Source organism: Anolis sagrei, chromosome X (assembly GCF_037176765.1).
Source record: "Anolis sagrei isolate rAnoSag1 chromosome X, rAnoSag1.mat, whole genome shotgun sequence".
NCBI lineage: Eukaryota > Metazoa > Chordata > Lepidosauria > Squamata > Dactyloidae > Anolis > Anolis sagrei.
Window position 1 is genome coordinate 42,370,189 of NC_090034.1, and position 17,069 is coordinate 42,387,257.

Here is a 17,069-nt window from a genome sequence, read left to right on the forward strand (position 1 = left end):
GTTCACAAGCCTCCTCTGCCCAGAGGGAGCTTCTACAATAGCGAATTAACACAATTTGACCACTTCAACAGCCCTGGCTCAGTGCTCTGGGTGTTGTCGTTTCCCAAGGTCTTGAGCCTCCTCTGCCAAAGGAAGCTCTTACAATACTGAATTAACACAGTTTGACCGGCTAAAATGTCTTGCCTCAGTGCTCTGCAAACCTGGTAGTTGTAGTTTCCCAAGGTCTCAAGCCTCCTCTGCCCAAAGGGAGCTTCGAGACGAGGAGAGCATTGATTCCAGGGCTGGGGAGGCCATGGGGGCCAAGTGGGCCATGTGGCCCAAGCGGCTGCTGGGCCGGCTGTGAAATGCGGGAGTGGAAAGAAAAGACTCAGTAGAGCGAAAGAAAAGACAAGGAAGCAAAAGCTAAGGATAACCCTTTTACTGAAGGGTAAACGACAAGATAACTAATCATATGGGGGGTGGGGGGTGGGGGAGAAGGCTGCAGATAAGTCTCCTGGGCACTGGTAGCTGCTGCTAACCTCCTCCAGACCGCTGATCATTCGCAAAAATTGATTTTTGAAACTAAAAGAGCTCCCGTCACCTGTGGAACTCCTCGCTGCGGTGCCAACTATATCAATATTTTGCTCAAGGGGGAGGGGGGGGGTGTCCTCGACAATACTTTGGAAACTATAACTCCCAGGTTTGCAGAGCACTGAGCCAAGACAGTTGAAGTTGTTAAACTGTGTTAATTCACCACTGTAGAAGGTCCCTTTGGGCAGAGGAGGCTCGGGACCTTAGGAAACTACAACTCCTAGAGGCTGTTGAAATAGTCAAACTGTTAAAGGTAAAGGTTTATCCTGACATTAAGTCTAGTCGTGTCCAAATCTGGGAGTGGTCTCATCTCCATTTTTAAGCCAAAGAGCTGGTGTTGTCCGTACACACCTCAAGGGTTATGCAGCCAGCATGACAGCATGGAGTGCTGTGGGGCTCCTGATTACGCAGAGGGTTAATCCACTGAGCTGCTGAACTTGCTGAACAAATGGTTGGCGGTTTGAATCCAGGGAGCGGGGTGAGCTTCCACTGTTAGGTCTAGATTCTGCCAACCTAGCAGTTTGAAAACATGCAAGAGTGAGTAGATCAATAGGTACCAATTCAGTGGGAAGGCAAGGGTCAAACTGTAAATTTGCTATTGCAGAAGCTCCCTTTGGGTAGAGGAGGCTCGAGACCTTGGGGAACTACAACTCCCAGAGCACTGAGCCAGTGCTGTTGAAGTGGTCAAACTGTACATTTGCTATTGCAGAAGCTCCCTTTGGGCAGAGGAGGCTCGAGGCCTTGGGGAACTACAACTCTCAGAGCACAGAGGCTGGGCCATTGAAGTGATGTGGGCAGAGGAGGCTTGAGACCTTGGGGAACTACAACTCCCAGAGCACAGAGCCTGGGCTGAAGTGGTTTGGGCAGAGGAGTCTCAAGACCTTGGGGAACTACAGCTTCCAAAGCACAGAGCCAGGGCAGTTGAAGTGGTCAAACTGTAAATTTGCTCTTGTAGAAGCTCCTTTTGGGCAGAGGAGGCTCAAGACCTTGGGAAACTACAACTCAGAGCAATGAACCAGGGCTGAAGTGGTCAAACTGTACATTTGCTATTGGAGAAGCTCCCTTTGGGCAGAGGAGGCTCGAGACCTTGGGGGACTACAACTCCCAGGGAACTGAGCCAGGGCTATTGAAGTGGTCAAACTGTACATTTGCTATTGGAGAAGCTCCCTTTGGGCAGAGGAGACTCGAGACCTTGGGGAACTACAAGTCCCAGGGAGCCAGGGAACTCCACGCGGCGCTGAAAGCCAGCGGGCCTCTTCGTGGGCCTTGCTCTCGGGCGCCCCCTCCTGACCAACGAAGCCACTGCCTCCGCTCCTGCCGGGCCCCGCCCTTCCTGCTTTGGGTGGAAGAGGAAGGAAGGCTGGCAGGCAGGAAGGGAGGAGGGCGCGTTTGGCTGCCTGGCGGGCTGAGAAGGAAGAGCCTGTCCTCTCCGGCTCCCATCAAGTGCTTCCCAAAATGCCGGTAAGGGGCAGGGGGGGATGGATCCTTGGGGATCTCAAGTCCCATCGCTTGGGGGTGGAGGTGGAGGTGGATGCTGGGACTCCCAACTGGCCCAAGAGAGCCACTAGCTTCAGACCCAAAGGGGCCCAGACGGGAGCGAGATGGGAGCCTGCCCAATGGCTGCCCTGCTGGAAGCAAGGTTGGGGTGAGGGTGAGGATGATTTTTTGGGTTGGTAGGACTTCTGTAGCACCCAACAGACTTCTCTTTCCCAGGTCTATTTCCCCCCAGCTTGGGACTTTCTGCCCCCCCCCCCCAATATTTTAAATTACTTTTCTGAACACAAAAAGGGCACAAATAAATATACAATAGCAGTCCCTGTTTATACATACACTCAGACATGCTTCACAACCATTGCATGTCAAGCTAGACAACATACATTATAGGTCGAAACTACAGACCTCTCTATTTGTATTTGTGTGTATGTATGTATGTGTATATAGAGAGAAATAGATAGTGGATTTGTTGCTTTCCTTTTTTTTTTTGGTGTCTCTACAATTTTCCCCAAACTGGTTTGCATCCGCTTATTTGAACACTGACAAATACAGATCCCAACATTTTATGCCTCCAAATCCATCCATAAAGCCTTTCCCCTCCCCTATTATATTATATTATTGTTATATTATATTATTATAATATATTGTTATAATATAATTTATATTATATTATATTGAGAGATGGGTAAAAAGGTTTCTTTTAGTAATGTACCCAGTGACCAGCTTGGGGATTTCGGATCTTGAAAACAGCTGGGGATGATGGGAGCTGCTGTCCCCAAGGCCACCTGTCCCCAAAGGCTGTTGTTTCGGGTCTGTCCCAAAAGGCTGGGACTTCAAATGTCAGCCGCGGGGGAAACTTCCTTATATGGTTTCAAGAGGGAAGTCAGGCGACACTGGCTGTCAGGCAAGGCTGATTTTGGGGGGGAAACCAAACAATGGGAGGATTCGAACCCGAATCCCGCAGCACTTGATGGATCTCCACTGTGGGATGGATGTGGTTTGAGACCACTTGAGCCTGGGAGGCGTAGTTTGGAGAGTCAGCCACCCTCTTTGGCAGGCCTTGGAAAACTACAACTCCCAGGATCCCGTCACACTCAGCCATGGCACTCCAAGAAGTGTCGAACTCGAGATTTTTCTGTGTTAGGTGTTATTACTAAAAGGCTATGGCAAAATTGGCTTTGAACAAAAAATCTGACTCGATACCCCAGCACCCCTTGTAATTCTCTTATATTGAGTCTTCTTGGAAAATTGGTTTTGAAGTGCCTTCCATTGTGATGGTAATGCAGCGCCTTCTTGGTTGTGGCATCAGCTTGTCTTGTCTTTCTGTGTTTCTGACTCCAGTCCGAGGCTTATCTGGCTCTCCTTTCCCCATTTCCTTTGTACATCCTTTTTCGAGTATCGCTTTATTGTACTTATGTACCTAGAGTCTTTTCTTCTTATTTATTAGAGTCATCATTACTCTAAATTGTTTTGAAGTCTTGCCACAAATGGCAGAATTAATTGGAGTATTTTTTTTCAAAAAAAAAAAAAGAAAAAATAATAGAGATGACTTTGCTTTGCTCTTGCATTTGCTCCTTAAGATGAATGGCCTGAATCCACTTGATCGGCTGGTAATAGCCGAAATAGAGGCACAGAGGAGTTGAAGTGGCTGGATATATGCCTGGCTTGAGAAGATTGTCTTTCTTGACCTGGTAAAATATTGTCTCTTGACTTGAGAAGATGGGAGTCACAGTCTACCAACATCTTGCATTTCAGGCACTGGCTTTGGGTGCATCTACACTGTGGAAATAATCTAGTTTGGTGCTACTTGAACTGCCATGGCTCAAAGCTATGGAATTCTGGGGTTTCTAATTTGATGAGACAGCAGCCCTCTTTGGCAGGGAAAGCTACCCCAGTTTTCAAACTATAACTCCCAGGATCCAATCTCATTGAGCCATGGCAGTCCAATAGAGCTAAGTAATAGCTCTGTGGTGCTTCTTCAAATAATAACAATTATAAATATTATTATTATTGCTATTATTTCCTGCTTTTATCTCTTGACCGAGATGCCAGGCAGCTCACAGCATGAAAAATCAATGCAATTTAAAATCTACAATGCATACATATTAGAATAGAATTAATCATACAAATCAGTCGTAAGAAATGAACATATCCCTTGTTGTTTCCTGGTGGTATTATTATTATTATTATTATTATTGTTATTATTATTTCCTGCTTTTATCTCTTGACTGAGACGCCAGGCGGGTCACAACTTGACAAAACTATGCAATTTAAAATCTACGACATGTAAATATTATAATTTTATTTATCATATCAGGAGCAAACCAAGGGTACCATTGTAATGTATTTATAAACACACACACACACACAATTTAGAATCTTGGCAGTATATGAATGTCCTTTGACCAGTACCTGGCCACTTGGAGTGCCCTTGGTGTTGCTATGAGAAGGTCCTCCATTGTGCATGTGGCAGGGCTCAGACTGCATTGTAATAGGTGGTCTGTGGTTTTCTCTTCTCCACACTCACATGTCGTGGACTCCATTTTGTGGCCCCATTTCTTAAGGTTGGCTCTGCCTCTCGTGGTTCAGGAGCACAGTCTGTTCAGCGCCTTCCAAGTCGCCCAGTCTTCTGTGTGCCCAGAAGGGAGTCTCTCCTTTGGTATCAGCCATGGATTTTAGCCTGCCACTTTTGGACTCTTGCTTGCTGAGGTGTTCCTGCGAGTATCTCTGTAGATCTTCGAAAACTATTTCTTGATTTAAGGTGTTTGCATGTTGGCTGATATCCAAACAGGGGATGGGCCAGAGATGTCATTGCCTTTGTCCTTTCATTATTGGCTGCTACTTCCTGGCGGATGTCAGGTGGTGCGGTACTGGCTAAACAATGTAATTTCTCCAGTGGTGTAGGGTGCAGACATCCTGTGATAATGCAGTATGTCTCATTAAGAGCCACATCCACTGTTTTAGCATGGTGAGAACATGTGTACTCAGCAGCAGAATACTAAAGCACAAGGGCAGATGTCTTCACTGTGTCTGGTTGTGATCCCCAAGTTGTGCCAGTCAGCTATCGTATGACATTGTTTATAGCACCCACTTTTTGCTTGATATTTAAGCAGTGCTTCTTGTAGGTCAGAGCACGGTCCAGAGTGACCCCCAGGTATTTGGGTGTGCTGCAATGCTCCAGTGGGGTTCCTTCCCAGGTAATCCTCAGAGCTTGAGATGCTTGTCTGTTCTTAAGATGAAAAGCACATATCTATGTTTTAGATGGATTAGGAATCACCTGGTTTTGCCTGTAATAGAGAATAAGAGCACCTAAAGCTTTGAAGAGCTTCTGTTCAACCATCTCAAAGCTCCCTGCTTGAGCAGTGATGACAAGATCGTCAGCATAGATGAAACTCTCTGTCCCTTCTGGCAGTGGCTGATCATTTGTATAAATGTTAAATGTTGATGGAGCAAAATACTGGAATAGAATTAAACATATTAATCAGTTGTAAAACATGAGCATATCCCTTGTCATTTCCTATTATCATCATCATCATCATGATGTATTTATTATCCACCTCTCCATGTGGCTTACAGTGGGGTATGACGTAGTTACAACACATCCATAAAGCACCGATTAAAATATGTGAAACAAAAGTTTAAACGCAATAAACACAGAATGTGATTTATAGTCAAAACTGATTTGCGTTTCATGCTGTGATTTCTCCCATTGATACACTTCCCTTTGACATCTGAGTCCAAGGCAGCTCATCTCCATAAAAAGACCGGCCAAATCACCAGTTATAAATATCTAAAAGAACTGAACACAGTGATTTGATTAATAAAATACATACAAGGAATCCAAAACAGGGGGAGAAAAAGAAATAAACTAGTTGCTTATTGTCCCAAAGCTTGAACAGATCTTTGTCTAGTATGACTCTTATGACCACAGGACAGTAACCAACCTTCATTGAACAAAATGTGTTCTTCTCTAGGAATTGTCTAGGTCCTCCAGCAGGATTCCGTTGTAACTTCCAATGGAAATTATTCATCCCTAAATAGATTGCTATTCATGGTTCCCAGTTGCCAAGGAAACGTATCCCTGCAGATAATGTGCGTAATACTGTACATAGCATCAAAAAGCGTATGAGTCAAATGGACTTTGAATGCGAAATTTCCGTAACCAAGGAGTGCATCTAAACTGGAGAATTAATGCACTTTACACCATTGGAACTTTTGATTTTTTTTCCCTCCACTGCTGACCTTTCATTTCTCTCTCACAGGCCTATCACTCTACTCTGATGGATTCAGACACCAAACTGATTGGAAATATGGCTTTGCTTCCAATTAAGAGTCAGTTTAAAGGGCCAGCGCCCAGAGAAAGTAAGTTGGCAGCTTTCAGATCGCCTTTGAAATATCTACATATTGGAAAAATCATTATAACTTCCTAATGATCACGAAGTAAACTACTCAAAATCACTTCAGATGTAAGATGCTAGGGTGCTTTGCAAAGTTTCAACTGGCATTTTATTAGCAAAAGTGTCAATTTGTGTTATGTGTATTGGAATATATATATTTAAATAGTATTATATTTTATCCATCTGTTTTAACCATCTTGTAAGGTGCTCTGAGGAAAGCCGGGTACAAGTAACAAGTATCATCATCATCATCATCATTATTATTATTATTATTATTATTATTATTATTTTATATTGTATTATTAGTATACTATTAGTAGTAGTACAGTATTTTACATTATTATTTTATATTATTATTATTATTCTTGATATTGTTTTGCGGCCAAGGTATTGTTAGACTGCATTTACCAGCAGCCTTGAAATTGGTGAGGGATGATGGGAATTGCATTCCAAAAATATCCAGGAAGCTACAAGTTTCTTACCCTTGACTTAAAGGGCATCAAACGGAGCACCCCTTCCCCCCCAAATAAATGGAGGGAATCTGATACAAGACAGGGGATGATGGTTGGCTGTTTTGCCCTCTTTGCATCAATCTCCCTTTAAGTGTATACCTAAATGCCATTGTTCATATTCCTTGCCAACGCATTGTGCTTCTCTTCCTCCCTTGATAGCAAAGGATATGGACATCATTGATGAAGCCATCTGTTACTTCAAAGCCAACGTCTTCTTTAAAAATTATGAAATCAAGGTAAGAGGGTGCAGGCAAAGGGACTTCCGATTGTTCTTGGAAGTGGCATCAAAGTGAATGAAAAATAAGATAATAATAATAATAATAATAATAACTTTATTTGTACCCCGCTACCATCTCCCCAAGGGACTTGGTGCGGCTTACATGAGGCCGAGCCCACAATACAACAATAAAACAATAGCAACAGTAATACAAACAATAAATAAAATAAAACTCATAAACAGAAAATAGCAATAAACATTAACAATAACACAACGATGTTTAAAAACCTATGGCAGGGCCAAATGTACTAATTACAAATTTAAAAAATAATGCTGTGTGTGACCAGGTGACTTATAAACAGGATAGAAATTTTGGAGAGGGATAGAGCGTGCAGACAATCCTAGATCACTAATATGTGTTTAGGGACATATTGCTGGGAGTTTCCTTATTCTGGTAGGTAAGCTAGGATAGGGTTTTCAAAGAAAGATGAGGGCTTGCAGACAATCCTAAATCAATATTAAAGTGCATTTGAGGACATATTGCTAAGAGTTTTCCCATTCTGGGGAGGCACACTGGAACAACCACATTTTCAGGCTCTTCCTAAAGACTGCCAACGTTGGGGCATGTCTGATATCCCTGGGGAGTGAGTTCCAGAGTCGAGGGGCCACCACCAAGAAGGCCCTGTCCCTCGTCCCCACCAATCGCGCTTGCGATGGAGGCGGGAGCACGAGCAGGGCCTCTCCAGATGATCGAAGAGATTGCATGGGTTCGTACACAGTGATGCGGTCACGCAGGTAGGCGGGTCCCAAAATAAGAGAAATCCAAAAACATGTCACTGATGAAGAGCCCTGCGAAATGAGGCAAAAATCCCATGTAAGCCTCTTCCCACTTTATTACAGTGGACATACACAGGCTTTAAGAAATGTTGGCAATTTCTCCAAAATAATCCTTTTCACATGAGCTAAAATTCCCATCTCTTCTAGCCAGTATGGATGATGGGAATTTAACACAGGCATAGGCAAACTTAGGCCCTCCGAGTGTTTTGGACTTCAATTCCTACAATTCCTAACAGCCAAATTGTAGGAATTGAAGTGCAAATCACTTGGAGGGCTGAAGCTTGTCCATGCCTGGTCTAATGCATCTGAAAGATCCTGGTTTGGGAAAGACTGGTTTGATCTCTTTCTAAGGGCCCTTCCACACAACTATATAACCCAGAATATCAAAGCAGATAATCCACAATATCTGCTTTGAACTAGTTTATCTGAGTCCACACTGCCAGATAATCTAGTTAAATGTGGATTTTACACAGTTGTGTGGAAGGGGCCTAAAGCTGCCAGAAAAGTGGGAGGAAACTATAAATTCAACCAAATTCTGGCAACAATGACAAATTCAGGACATGGGGTGGAGATCTCAGCTGTTCCCATGAGCCAATTGGATGTATTCCTTTAATTTCAGAATGAGGCTGACCGAACATTGATCTATGTCACACTCTACATTTCAGAGTGCTTGAAAAAACTACAAAAGGTAAGGGAGCTGGAGGTTTCATTTGGGTTGGTTTGTTGCTTTCAACTGGGGAGTATGTTTTTCAAACAGGCAAAAAAAAAAAAAAAACCCTGTTAAAATCTGTTGATTAAGCTTTTGGAAGGATGTACGTTATTTTTTTCTCTAACTAGAGTCTGGTGCCACACTGTGCAACTGTTGATCGCGAAGTCGTTTGTGGTTCTGTGTACTTTTTTGGATTGAGCAATTATTTTCAGTTTAGTAAATGTATAAAATGTGCTTGCTCTGGTAGTGTTTTGAAATTATTGTGGTTCCGGTTAGAGGGAAAATAGTGGATAAGAAAGACACCCATATTTATGTAATATTTGTGATTTTGAACATTGCAAGGCCTGCTGTATGTTTTATGAGTCTTTTTCTCAAGAAGAGTGTTCGAAGACATAACCATTAATGCCATTTTCTATTCTGCTTGAGCCCTGAGAACCCAAAGCTACCATTGGACTTATGTCCCTTGACTTACTCTGAGGGGTATCTGTATAGAGTTGCACTGTTAAACCCTTCTGGGGAGGAAAACTCTGTTTGCATTCTTGTTATATAAGCTCTATGTATTGTCAAATAGTAAATAAAGAACAAAATTCAAACACAGGGGACCTCCAGACAAGAAACAATAAGGAACAGATGATCACCTCTCAACAAAGGATTCCCCCAGGCAGTAACAAGCCACACTTAAAAACTATCAGGCCATCAAATGCTAATCAAGGTGGCCAATGGAAACATTCACACCTAGCTTCAACAGACAAGAGTTCTTTCTCCCACCCTGGACTTTCCACAGATATATAAACCCATTTTTCCAGTTTCCAACAGACCTCACAACCTCTGAGATGCCTGCCATAGATGCAGGCGAAACGTCAGGAGAGAATGCTTCTAGAACATGGCCATACAGCCCGAAAAACCTACAACAACCTATATAAGCTGTGTTCAGTCCTCTGTCAAGCAAAAGTTGGAATATTAATTTCTAACTAACTGTTTCATTAGCTGGCAATTCTAGTAGCATAAAACACCAAGGCAAATTTGTGGCTTTCCATGTTTTTTCCCCAACCCATATTGGCATCCGTTGTTGATCTCCTCTTCTGCTTTCTTTTGCCTCCAGTGCAATGCCAAGGGCCAAGGAGAGAAAGAGATGTATACATTAGGAATCACCAACTTCCCGATCCCTGGAGAGCCAGGCTTCCCACTGAACGCTCTCTATGCCAGGCCCATAAACAAGCAAGAGGAAGGTAAGCGGGATGCGGCAGCGAGGACCGCAGGTGGAGAAAGCAGCACGGCTCAATTTTCAATGTATTGACCTTGAAGAGTACGGTGTTCTTTGGGGTCTATTGTAAAGCAAGTTGGCATAGGAACAGCCTATTTGTGTTCTGTATGCCCCTGCTTGAAGATTGATTTTTTTCAAAATGAGGTACATGCCAGAGTGAATGAGAGCTATCATGATCTCAGCTGGCTGCAATTCTTTCTGCTTTCAGAAATCATGAGAGCCTACTTACAGCAGCTGAGGCAAGAAACAGGCCTGAGGCTTTGCGAAAAGGTCTTCGATCCCCAGAGTGACAAACCTAGCAAGGTAAGAGGTGGATCTCACTTGTGACTTTGCTCTGCCGAAGCATCGGATGCTTTCTCTCTATTCTACAAAAACCCTAAAACATTGCATTTTAATTGGAACTTTGTAAGTCACTGGTGGCACAGTGGGTTAAAGTACTGAGCTGCTGAACTGGCTGACCAAAAGATCGCAGCTTCGAATCCAGGCAGCGGGTGAGCTCGTGCTGTTAGCCCCAGCTTCTGCCAACCTAGCAGTTTGAAAACATGCAAATGTGAGATCAATTGGTACCGCTCCGGTGGGAAGGTAACGGCGCTTCATGCCAGCTACATGACCTTGGAGATGTCTACAGACAATGCTGGTTCTTCAGCTTAGAAATGGAGATGAGCACCAACTCCCAGAGTTGGACACGACTGGATTTAATGTCAGGGGAAAACTTTTACCTTTTACCTAAATCACTTCAGTGGCTTGAGGTTGCCTATTTGAAATGTATGAGTAAACTTTGTCTCATCTCTTAAATGAGGAAGGCAAGTGGTTTCCTTGCTTAAAAAAAACCCCCATCTCCCCTTCTGTTGTTGTTGCGTGTTGTCGTTATATATTTATGACGATCCTTGGCAGTATTTATTGCTTGGAATCATAGGGTTGGAAGAGCCATCCAGTCCACCCCCTTTCTGCTATGCAGGAAGGCACAGCCAAAGCTTTCCCGAAAAATTGCCATCCAGCCTCTGTTGAAAAACTTCCAGAGGAGACTTCATCACACTTTAAGGCAGCAGGATATTTCCCTGTTGAACAGCTCTGACCTAATGTTTATATAGGATCTCCTTCCTTGCAGTTTGAACCCATGGCTCCACTGAGTCCTAGTCTCCATCCTGCTTTCTCTTCCTTATGACCTCCTTTCAAATATTTAAACATGGCTCTCAGGACTCCCTCCATTAGCCTTTTCTTCCCTAAACTAAACATCCCAAGCTCCCTAAGCTGCTCCTCATAGGGTTTGGCTTTCAGCCCTTTGAATTTGCTTAGACCAGCTGTCATGATAAGTAGTGATTTTCATTTCCATCAAATAGGCTAGAAGTGGATACCAGGGTGCCATTTACCATGGGAACTTGGTGTCTTTTGCAAACAACTGTTCTAGGGGAAACCCTAAGGGCTGCCTTTCCCTTTGCTTTGACATCTTGGTTTCATTTCCTTCTGGCTCCTAGTGGTGGACCTGTTTTGTGAAGAGGCAGTTCATGAACAAGAGCCTGTCGGGTCCAGGGCAGTGAGGACGGAACCTGCGACTTGAGAAATCAACGTGCTTCACTTCTGGATGTATAAATTTTGCCTTTCTTTTACAATGTTTTCTACCACACGCAATTACGTGCTTCCATGAATAGGAAAAAAAAGTCACCTTGGAAAGAAAAAAAAGGGAGCAATAATCATGGGCGTGTCTTGTTGAACTGAAGGGGTTGATCAATGACAATAAAAAGAAGTGGGTTCTCACGTTGTTTTGTCTGTCCTTGCATTTGACAACTCCCTTGGCCATAATCTAGAAGGACAAGAACTGCCTTGCTTAAAGACCCGGGGGGGGGGGGGGGGCAGTTCTAAGGCCTGGCTTCCTTTATTTCCATTTGTATCTCCCTTTTTAAAATCTATCTTCTACATCCCCACCCAAGGCTAGAACAGGACAAGATCACTCATGCCAGAGATAACTAAGGGCCCTTCCATGCAGCCATATAACCCAGAATATCAAGAAAGGAAATCCCACAATATCTGCTTTGAATTGGAATATATAGAATAATAGAGGTGGAAGAGACCTTGTGGGCCATCTAGTCCATCCAAGAAGCAGGAAAATCGCATTCAAAGCACCCCCAACAGATGGCCATCCAGCCTCTGTTTCAAAGCCTCCAAAGAAAGAGCCTCCACCACACTCCGGGGCAGAGAGTTCCACTGTTGAACAGCTCTCACAGTTAGGGTGTTCTTATGTTCAGCTGGATTCTCCTTTCCTGTAGTTTAAAGCCATTGTTCCATTGCATCCTAGTCTCCAGGGCAGCAAAAAACAAGCTTGCTCCCTCCTGCCTATGACTTCCCCTCACATCTTTATACATAGCCATCATCATGTCTCCTCTCAACCTTCTCTTCTGCAGGATAAACATGCCCTGCTCTTTGAGCCACTCCTCATAGGGCTTGTTCTCCAGACCCTTAATCATTTTAGTCACCCTCCTCTGGACACATTCCAGCTTAGAGTCAGCATCTCCCTTCAATTGCAGTGCCCAGAATTGGACACAGGTGTGGTCTGACCAAGGCAGAAGAGAGGGGGAGCATGACTTCCCTGGATCTAGGCACTAGACTCCTACTGATGCAGGCCAAAATCCCATTGGCTTTTTTTAGCCACCACGTGATATTGTTGATTCATGTTCACCTTCCTGTCCATGAGAACTCTCAAGATCTTTTTCATATGTTCTGCTGTTGAGCCAGGTGTCCCCCATTCTGTATCTTTGCATTTCATTTTTTCTGCCTAAATGAGGTATCTTGGATTTGTCTCTGTTGAACTTCCTTTTGTTAGTTTTGGCCATTCATCTCTCTAATCTGTTAAGATCATTTTGAATTCTGCTCCTGTTCTGAAGTATTGGCTATCCCTAACAATTTGGTCCTGTCTGCAAACCTGACGATCATGCCTTCTAACCCTTCATCAAAGTCATTAATAAAGGTGCTGAACAGGACGGGGCCCAGGATGGAAGCCTGCTGCTGGCACTCCACTTGTCACTTCTTTCCAGGATGAAGAGGAAGCTTTTAGGGAGAATCACTCGCTGGATTTGTTATTTAATAAATTACAGATCCAGCTAACCGTAGTTTTGCTTAGCTCACATTGGACTAGTTTGTTTGCCAGAAGGTCACGGGGGACCTTGTCCAAGGAAGGCCTTCCTGAAATCCAGATAAGGCATTCCCTTCATCTACCAGCTTGTAAGTCTATTGAAAAAAGAGATCAGATTAGTCTGGCATGACTTGTTTTTTGATAAATCCGTGTTGGCTATTAGCGATGACTGCATTCCTTTCTAAGTATTTGCAGTCCACTTCCTTAACGATCTTTTCCAGAATTTTGCCTGGTATCAACATGAGGCTGACCAGACAGTAATTGTTTGGGTTGTCCTTTTTTCCCTTTGTGAAGAACTTCCTGACAGTAAGAGCTGTTCAGCAGTGGAACTCTCTGCTCTGGATATGGTCGAGGCTTCTTTTTTGAAGGCTTTTAAGCAGAGGCTGGATGGCCATCTGTCGGAGCTGCTTTGAATGCAATTTTCCTGCTTCTTGGCGGAAAGTGGTTGGATGGATGGCCCATGAGGTTTCTTCCAACTCTAGGATTCTTTGGGCCCTTCCAAACAGCTTTATAACCCAGAATATCAGGGCAGAAAATCCCACGATATCTGTTTTGAACTGGGTTATCTGAGTCCACACTGCTATATATTCCAGCTAAAGCAGATAATGTGAGATTTTATTCAGCTGTGTGGAAGGGGCCTATGATTCTACAAGGTCTTAATTTACTTACTTAGGCAATTCTTCGTTGTCTGAGTAGGATTGTCTTCCAAGATCAGTGTACTGGTGGTAGGTCCGTAAGTGACTGTGGAGCCCTATTCTAGACCTGCATCTTCTGCAGTGAGGGCATCGGTTTCTAGGTGGAAGGTGGTCCCGGTCGGGGTTGGCTTGACTCGCCTTCCTCTTGGCACATTTCTCTTTCGCCCTCCATTCATGCCTCTTCAAACTCTACAGCACTGCTGGTCACAGCTGACCTCCAGCAGGAGTGCTCAAGGGCCAGGGCTTCCCAGTTCTCAGTATCTATGCCAGAGTTTTTAAGGTTGGCTTTCAGCCCATCTTTAAATCTCATTTCCTGCCCACCAACATTCCGCTTTCCGTTCTTGAGTTCGGAATAGAACAATTGCTTTGGGAGACAGTGGTCGGGCATCCAGACAACGTGGCCGGTCCAGTGGAGTTGATGGTGGAGGACCATCGCTTCAATGCAGGTGGTCTTTGCTTCTTCCAGCATGCTGACATTTGTCCACTTATCTTCACAAGAGATTTGCAGGATTTTTCAGTGGCAACGCTGATGGAATCATTCTAGGAGGTGCATGTGATGTCTGTAGACAGTCCATGTCTCACAGGCGTATAGCAGGGTTGGGAGGACAATAGCTTTATAAACAAAGTGCTCTTCCAGCAGTCACCGGCCAATCCCTCTCCAATGCCAGAAATACAGCTTAATGGTGTAACATTAGAGTTGACCATTTCTGCTACTTGGCAGCCACCTCTCCACAAAAGTCAACACTGACACCGAAATACAACACCGCCTGAGCTCTGTGAGTGCAGCATTTTTCCAAATGAAGCAGAGAGTGTTTGAGAACCGGGACATCCGTAGGGATACCAAGGTGCTAAAGGTCTTAAGCCTTCCCTATCAAGCTACCTCTGCCATGGTCTCATAGCATTGAGGCCCTTCCCACACAGCTGAGTAATACCTCACATTATCTGAGTGTGGGCTCAGATAACCCAGTTCAGAACAGATATTGTTGGATTTTCTGCCAGATATTCTGGGTTACATGGCTGTGTGGAAGGGAACAGTTAAAACTCGTGCGCCAACTGCGCCCGTACCTTGGGAAGTCTGACTTGGCCACGGTAGTCCATGCTCTGGTTACATCCCGTTTAGACTACTGCAACGCTCTCTATGTGGGGTTGCCTTTGAAGACGGCCCGGAAGCTCCAGTTAGTCCAACGCTCGGCAGCCATGATACTAACTGGAGCGGAGCGCAGGGAGCATACAACTCCTCTGCTGCACCAGCTCCACTGGCTGCCGATTTGCTACCGGGCTCAATTCAAAGTGCTGCCGTTGGCCTTTAAAGCCCTAAACGGTTCTGGCCCAACTTACCTATCCGAACGTATCTCGGCCTATCAGCCCACCAGGACCCTAAGATCTTCTGGGGGGGGGGCTGCTCTCTATCCCGCCTGCTTCACAGGTGCGGCTGGCGGGGACGAGGGACAGGGCCTTTTCTGTGGTGGCCCCGCGGCTATGGAACGCCCTCCCCATGGAGGTAAGATCAGCCCCCTCATTGATGGTTTTCCGGAAAAGACTAAAAACCTGGATGTTCGAGCAGACGTTCGGTTAACTCAGTGCAATAAGTGTAATTGATTGAAGGACTGGCAATTTGGACGACGAAACTGGATCGCGATTTTAGTCAAGAGATGAATTGGATTGTTTATTGATATATGTACTGTGGATTGTGTTTTTATGTTTTTAAACTGTATACTGTTGTTTGTTATAAGTTGTTGTAAACCGCGTTGAGTCGCCGGCTAGGCTGAGAAACGGCGGTATACAAATATAGCAAATAAATAAATAAATAAACTGAGTCAGGGCAGTTAAAGTGGTGTTAAAATGCATTCATTCTACAGTGTAGATGCTATGACTCTGGAGAAGAGGGTTCAAATCCCCACACAATAGGTGACTCACACTCTCTCAGCCTCTACGGATTATTTATTTATTTACTCTACTTATATACCGCTGTTCTCAGCCCGAAGGCGACTCACAGCGGTTCACAACAAACAAGAACAGCAGAAATTCAATGCTCCAATATAAAAACAATTAACAACCTAACACATTACACACTTAGAAAACAATTACTACAATAACCATTCACTAGCGTCTCATCACTAAAGGACAGGATCCAGAATCGTCATCCATTGTTCCATTCCTATGTCATTACAGTTCATTGCACTAATTCTTCGAACGCCTACTCAAACAACCAGGTCTTCACTTTTTTGCGGAAAACTATTAGAGATGGTGCTAGTCTAATGTCTGTGGGAAGGGTGTTCCACAGCCGAGGAGCCACCACCGAGAAGGCCCTATCTCTCGTCCCCGCCAGCCGTGCTTGTGAAGCAGGCGGGATCGAGAGCAGGGCCTCCCCGGAAGATCTCAAAGTCCTGGTGGGTTCATAGGCCGAGATGCGGTCGGATAGGTAACTTGGGCCGGAACCGTTTAAGGCTTTATAGGCCAACGCCAGCACCTTGAATTGAGCCCGGTAGCAGATCGGTAGCCAGTGGAGCTGGTACAACAGGGGGGTTGTGTGCTCCCTGTGTTCCGCTCCTGTTAAAATCATGGCTGCCACACGTTGGACTAGTTGAAGCTTCCGAGCCGTCTTCAAGGGCAACCCCATGTAGAGAGTGTTGCAGTAGTCTAGACGGGATGTAACCAGAGCGTGGGCTACCGTGGCCAAGTCAGACTTCCCAAGGTACAGGCGCAGCTGGCACACAAGTTTTAACTGTGCAAATGTTCCCCTGGTCACCGCCGAAGCTTGGGGTTCCAGGCTCAGCGATGAGTCCAGGATCACACCCAAGCTGCGAACCTGTGTCTTCAGGGGGAGTGCGACCCCATCCAACACAGGCCATAACCCTATGCCCTGTTCAGCCTTGCGACTGACCAGGAGTACCTCTATCTTGTCTGGATTCAATTTCAATTTGTTCGCCCTCATCCAGACCGTTACAGCGGCCAGACACCGGTTCAGGACCTCGACAGCCTCCTTAGTAGCAGGTGGGAAGGAGTTACAAAGTTGGACATCATCTGCGTACAGATGACACCGTACCCCGAAACTACGGATGATCTCTCCCAGCGGCTTCATGTAGATGTTAAACAGCATGGGAGACAGTATTGAACCCTGTGGAACCCCACAAGACAACGGTTGTGGGGTTGACCAGGTGTCTCCCAATAACACCTTCTGGGATCGGCCCTCTAGGAATGACCGGAGTCACTGTAACACAGTACCTCCAAGTTCCATCCCCGCGAG

At 44.9% G+C, this 17,069-nt stretch overlaps 1 protein-coding gene across 1 annotated transcript; it reads left to right on the forward strand.

Annotated features, from left to right (window-relative positions):
• The first annotated feature begins 1,875 nt into the window (after positions 1–1,875).
• ARPC3 (actin related protein 2/3 complex subunit 3) lies at positions 1,876–11,755 on the forward strand. The gene is made up of 7 exons (XM_060785488.2): positions 1,876–2,031; positions 6,327–6,426; positions 7,133–7,209; positions 8,647–8,715; positions 9,839–9,965; positions 10,209–10,303; positions 11,476–11,755. The coding sequence occupies exons 1-7, from the start codon at positions 2,026–2,028 to the stop codon at positions 11,536–11,538; spliced, it is 537 nt and encodes a 178-aa protein (XP_060641471.1). The 5' UTR covers positions 1,876–2,025; the 3' UTR covers positions 11,539–11,755.
• The last annotated feature ends 5,314 nt before the right edge of the window (positions 11,756–17,069 follow it).

Bases quoted from the DNA above. Each gene is read 5' to 3' on its own strand.
- ARPC3 (XM_060785488.2), top strand. The intron at 6,427-7,132 runs GTAAGTTGGCAG...CTCCCTTGATAG, and splicing joins AGGGCCAGCGCCCAGAGAAA to CAAAGGATATGGACATCATT. The intron at 10,304-11,475 runs GTAAGAGGTGGA...TCTGGCTCCTAG, and splicing joins AGAGTGACAAACCTAGCAAG to TGGTGGACCTGTTTTGTGAA.